Here is a 5620-nt window from a genome sequence, read left to right as displayed (position 1 = left end):
ATATTAAGTAGGCAAAGGTGAAAATTGAGCATGAAAAAATAAATTACTAATGTTACGTACCGAAGGTTCCATCAGCCCGCTGAATCCTACGATCAGACTTCAACATGTGATGGATGATTGGAACCAAATATGCAACAGTTTTGCCAGTGCCCGTGGCCGCATTAACAAGACTACATGAAGAAGTTAAGAAAACTTGTAGAAGCACTACAAATATCAAAAGATAGATGCACCGTTCGATGTATTTCCCATGTGATAAAGATAGAGAATCAATGTCCAGATATCCCTTTTTTGTATGCGTTTTTCTACAATATAATATCAATTTCTTATCGTAAATTTTATTGATGAAGTTTCATAGAGAAAAAAATTGTTGTTTCTGCAGAGAGAGAGAGAGAGAGAGAGAAGAAAGAAAGAAAAGAAAAAGAAAAAGAAAAAAGGAGACAAGCCTGGAAGGATACACATGACGCCTGGATAAAATAGCCGGAATTGCTTGAGCCTGTACAAGCGTAGGAACTTCAAATCCCATTTTATCTGTCCAGATGGAAGAAAAAACCACACCAGGAGATGCAGGCCAAGATTAGAAACAATGCAATTAACATAGCAGAAGGTAGATTATAAATAGACGTGGTAAAGGAAGAGAATAAAGTCGGCACATAACACACCTCGGAGCTGGTCGCATAAAGTAGAGTCCAGACCGAGGCTGGCGAAAGTACAAGAGGCAAAAATCTCGTCCTCTTTAACCATTTTCTTCGTTGTACTTTTCATCCCCTCGTTCATATATTTGGTGCTGCCACTCATCCCAGGAGCTCAGCCTACCCTGCTGTGCGGTTGCTTGCTCCTAACTGCTAAGTTGGTCCTTGGTGTGAAGAGAGAAAAACGGAAGTGAGAAGTGAGGTAGAGGGAGAAGGACTGAACGAGAGAGAAAGAAAAGAAGAAACGCACGGAGCATACCGACGGCCAACGACGTGAGGGCGGCGACGATAACAGAAGCGACGGCGCGGCTGCAAACGTGAATGCCGGTGCAGGAAGACGCGGTGCGTGCTGGTGGAGCGGCTGCGGCAGCGGCAGAACGAGGACGGGGAGAGAGGGTGAGAAATAGTAGTGAAGACAGGGCTCGCGACTTGGAACAAAGGAGCCTGATGTTTTTGAGTTTTCCAAACCGAAGGCCAAACCCTAAAACATGTCTATAGATAATCATTACCTATTAAAATAACATTTTTTTTTTGTCATGTGCATGTCTACACAAAATTAAGTACATGGGATTTCTTTTATATCTACAACGGTCGGTTTCGGTCAAATGAGCCATTTTTGGCTCGACCAACTACCGGTTTTTCTGACCACCAATCGTATAGTACATAAAACCTACCATTGATGTCGGTTTCGTTGACCTTGGTCGGTTTTTAGGCTTTTCGGTTTGAGTTGATCACCCGTAATTCATAGTTTTCTTCTTCGCTCTCATTCTCTCATTCCATCAAGTTTGATAGTTCTTTTGGCCGAGTTTTTTCGACCAATTTTAGCAAATTTTGGGTTTTTGAATATAAAGATTTAAAGAAACTATAAACCTTGAACCCAAAGTTGTGAGTAACCTTTTTTGGTCCATGAAAAAGCCCCATACGAGTTAGAACCTAAGGAAATCTCATGGGGTAGAGAGATTTTGTGATCATAGCACTTTTCATTCCCTGATGAGCCTATGCTACAAATGTAGTGCCTGGAACGAAGATTTAAAGCAGCTTCATTTTTTTCTATAAAATAGTCTCATTTGAGTCAAAATCATAAGATACATATAAGGATTTTGCGAACAGAACGCATTTTGAGCGTCAAACCTTAAACCCAAAATTTTGAACAACTTTCTTTTGTTCGCGAAATGACCTCGTATGAGTCAAAACCTCAAGAAACCTCGTGGAACAAAGGGATTTTGCGACCAAAGCGCTTTCTGTGCCCTAAAGAGTCTAGGCTTGAATGGGATGTCCATAACAAATATTTTGAGCAACTTTGTTTATCCCACGAAATGACCCTATTTGAGTCAAAAGTATTTCTCGAACGAAGTGCATTTCAAACCCTGAACACAAAAGACCAATTTTTTTTTCTCCATGAAATGGCTCCAATATGAGTCAAAACCTCAAGGGACTCATAGGGAATGAGGGATTTTACGAATTGAGGCCTTTTCGTGCTAAAATGAGGCAGGGCATCAAAAAGGGTGTTTGGAATGAATATTTTGAGTAGCTTTCTTTTGTCTGCAAAATGTCCCATTTGCGTCAGAACCTCGAGATACCCCGTGATGCATAAGGATTTTACAAACGAATGACATTTGCCTAAACCCTAAATGGTAAACTCTAAACCCAAAATCTTGAGCAACTTTTTTCTATTCGCAAAATGGCCCCATATTGATGGTGTTAACATTGACATGCGGAAGAAATTAGGATCGTTTTTAGAGATTAAGCATGATTATTCATAAAAACCAAAAAATGAGGCTTAGAAGAACAACTTTTGTAGAACTCCAAATAGCTCCAATTTCCAGCCGATATCTCTCTCCAATAGGTTGTAGACTACCAAAGAGTCTTCCATATTATTCTCTGGCCTTAGATTGGATTGTGAGATCCAAAATGAAAAGCAATTCAAAGAATTTTGGAGGATTAGGGTCTTTTGGTGTGTAAGTCTTGAGACAGAACCCTTCTCTCTCAAAATTTCAATGGCATGAATCAATTTCATAATTAAAAAAAAAAAAAAAAATCTTTTATCAAATCAGTTCATTCAAACGAAAATCCTGAGGAGATGACACCAAACCAAAGTTAATTTAGTGGGATTATGTGTTCATGTTAGTGGAAAAATACGGATTTTTCTACTAACCCTTATTTCGTCATTTTAAATATGAAATTCACAAAATCAAATTTAAAATGAAAAATAAAATAATGAGATGTTACAAATTCAATTTTCAAATACAATTAATTTTAATAAACAATTTCATATAAAATTAATTTTACTTTATTAATTAAACAATTTAATTAATAAATTAATTTAATATCAAATATTAAATTAAATAAAACACTAATCCTGAACGTGAATCCTTATGCACGTAAATAATATTTAAATCATATTTAAATATATTTTTAATTCTCAAATTCGTTTAATTTGATAATTAAACGGTTAATTATATTATATATAATTAATAATTCCCTAAACCGAATTTAAACACTTCAAATTCTCTCATCACATTATTCTAAGGTTTAGTCCATTTATAAGCTAGCAAGGGACCTAATGAACCTACAAATCATGAGCTCCAAATGATTTGAGATTAATTGGCTAAACTCTTTTAACCAAATTAACCAACATTCGTTAAATATCGGAACACTCTACTAAAGCCTATTAGTTGCACTCTCCTCATTGTAGATACATTTTTATTAACTTTATTTAATCATAAACAATAAGTCAATCCTTCACAGATTGTTTGTATTTACAATTGAGTCAAAATTACCGTTTTACTCCTATAATACATCTTGCTCTTTAAGTCTCCACTGATCCACTCATGAACAATTGGTTTGTGGTCCTACCACTAAACCGAGTCCCTCTCAGCCAAAGAGAGGGTAGGTCCCTTGTTCAAGACTATGAGTCAGTACTTAAGGGAAAACCTTATCTACTAACCCTAAAATCGGGTAGGAGCGAATTTTCTCTTGCAGAACTATGTCCTAGGAGCGAATTTTCTCTTGCAGAACCATGTCCCCAACTATTTACCCGGTCTTACCCCTAAAATGAGAGGTTTATTAAGTCGACACTATTGAGTCACTCTCACCTATACAAATTAAAGGAAAATCTTGAATAAACAGGAGTTAGCTCAGGATTAAGATCGAATTACCTATAGATGATTAAATTTGAAATAGTCAATTTTAACAATCAATGGCGTTATAAAGAAAAAGTGACTATTTCGTGGTCCGATCTTATGCAATCTTTTGCATAAGATGATCCTACTCACATGTCTCTATATGAAGGATTCATGATCACATCGTTTGTATCAAATACAAAATGGGTTGCATCCATAGTGTCCTTAGGATAAGATACCAAAACTTATCCCTATACTTATAGACCATTTTGGCTATATACTCAAACTTGATCCACTTTTATGCCTCCATATAAAGTCCATGTATTCATGCTATAGCTAGGGATTTGTTAGTTTATTGGATTTTGGATTTTATAAATGCAATTCACATATTCCATAACAACTTTACTAAATGAACCTTGGTAACATATTTATTGCTAATGCAGCAGACTTAACGGGAAAATGTGTGGAAATGATACGGCTCGAGGGAAGGTAACTACTAACTCATTAAATCTCACTAAGCAACGATCATAGTTCATACTTCTCATTGACGTGTACCTCTCAGTGGCTATCCTTGCTTGTCATATTTCAATGATGCGCAAATGGAAGTACTAAAGAATGCGAGGTTGTTTTTATCTCTAGAAATACTTCTTGCTTCACTTTACGAAATCTACAACCATTTCTCTCTCGAGACGTTGGTTATAATACTTGTCTCCATTTTCACAGGCAAGTGTTTCTTCAATAATTTGTTAAGTGAACACGATAGAGTCCCAATGTTTAATTTAACTCATGAGAGTAACCTTCCCTCTCACCCTATGAAATTTAGTGATTCATGGAGGAAGTAATAGCGAAAGAATAGATGTGAAATGAGATAGAGATGAACATGATAATAATATTAAGAAAGTGGGAAATTATGAATACAAGCTGCCTAATGTCTTAGATAAACATGTACTATAACACGTTAATAGCAATGAAATGAAATGGATGCACGACTGATAACAATCTTTTGTCATCAATAGATGATTGTGCAGGTTGTTGGCTTTTGTATAGTGAGGCAGTATGGTGTGAGCCCTCTTCGACTCTTTCTCCGGTGAACTTTTGATGTTGGAAAAAGGGTGGAAAGTGAAAGTAGATTGTACTCTCCAACTCTCTTGCTTCTCGCCTCCCATCTCATCCTGGCGTCAAGGCTCTATTTATAGAGCCGTGCACTTTTCTACATTGGGATTCTTGCTCTGATCTATTGTTGTCATTTGTCATGGTAGGTGAGAATGTCAGCTTGCATCATGGTCAATGCTCAAAAGATTGGTCAGAGTATCTGCTAGTACAATTTCAAAGATCCTGAGGCATGCGTCTATTGCATATTCTTTTAGGGATTAGCGCATGCGATGTCTTCTATAGTTACCTGTAAAATACAGACTTTGGCACACTTTGCACATGAAATGCGGTCAGCGGGTGTCTTTTGAATACCCTGGCGCAAGCTTGGTTGATTTCATAAATTTACTCGTGATTGGCAAATTTTCTTCCTACTTTCATTGCATATTCCAAAAAAGACAGCGCGAATAACTTATATTTCTACAAGTTATCACACCCCCAAATTTAGAATACTACTTGCCCTCAAGCATATGTTACACTGAGGAAATTCAAATTTATCTTAAATCATCATATTGCGCCAACTAGCAGTTCAGAGTGCTTTAGCTTTACAACAATCTCCTTAGAATCATTTGTTTCTTTTAACTTTTGGTTGCTTCTTCAGGAAAATCTTTCCTTAGTCTTAAATTCGGCAAACTTCTACTCAAAAAATTTTTCTAATTT

General features: G+C 36.5%; 1 protein-coding gene across 1 annotated transcript in view; it reads right to left on the bottom strand.

Annotated features, from left to right (window-relative positions):
* The window catches only part of LOC120079960 (DEAD-box ATP-dependent RNA helicase 17-like), a 10492-nt gene extending 9308 nt beyond the window's left edge, over positions 1-1184 (bottom strand). The window contains exons 1-4 of the mRNA XM_039034441.1: positions 949-1184; positions 660-853; positions 456-528; positions 61-170 (exon numbers count right to left, since the gene is read on the bottom strand). Coding sequence (XP_038890369.1) covers positions 61-170; positions 456-528; positions 660-795 — 319 coding nt within the window. The 5' untranslated portion in view covers positions 796-853; positions 949-1184. The remainder of the gene's footprint in view (positions 1-60; positions 171-455; positions 529-659; positions 854-948) is intronic.
* Between the last annotated feature and the right edge of the window lie 4436 nt (positions 1185-5620).

The sequence above is a fragment of the Benincasa hispida genome, chromosome 6 (genome assembly GCF_009727055.1).
Source record: "Benincasa hispida cultivar B227 chromosome 6, ASM972705v1, whole genome shotgun sequence".
NCBI classification, from domain to species: domain Eukaryota; kingdom Viridiplantae; phylum Streptophyta; class Magnoliopsida; order Cucurbitales; family Cucurbitaceae; genus Benincasa; species Benincasa hispida.
This window is presented reverse-complemented; position numbering and strand designations above follow the sequence as displayed.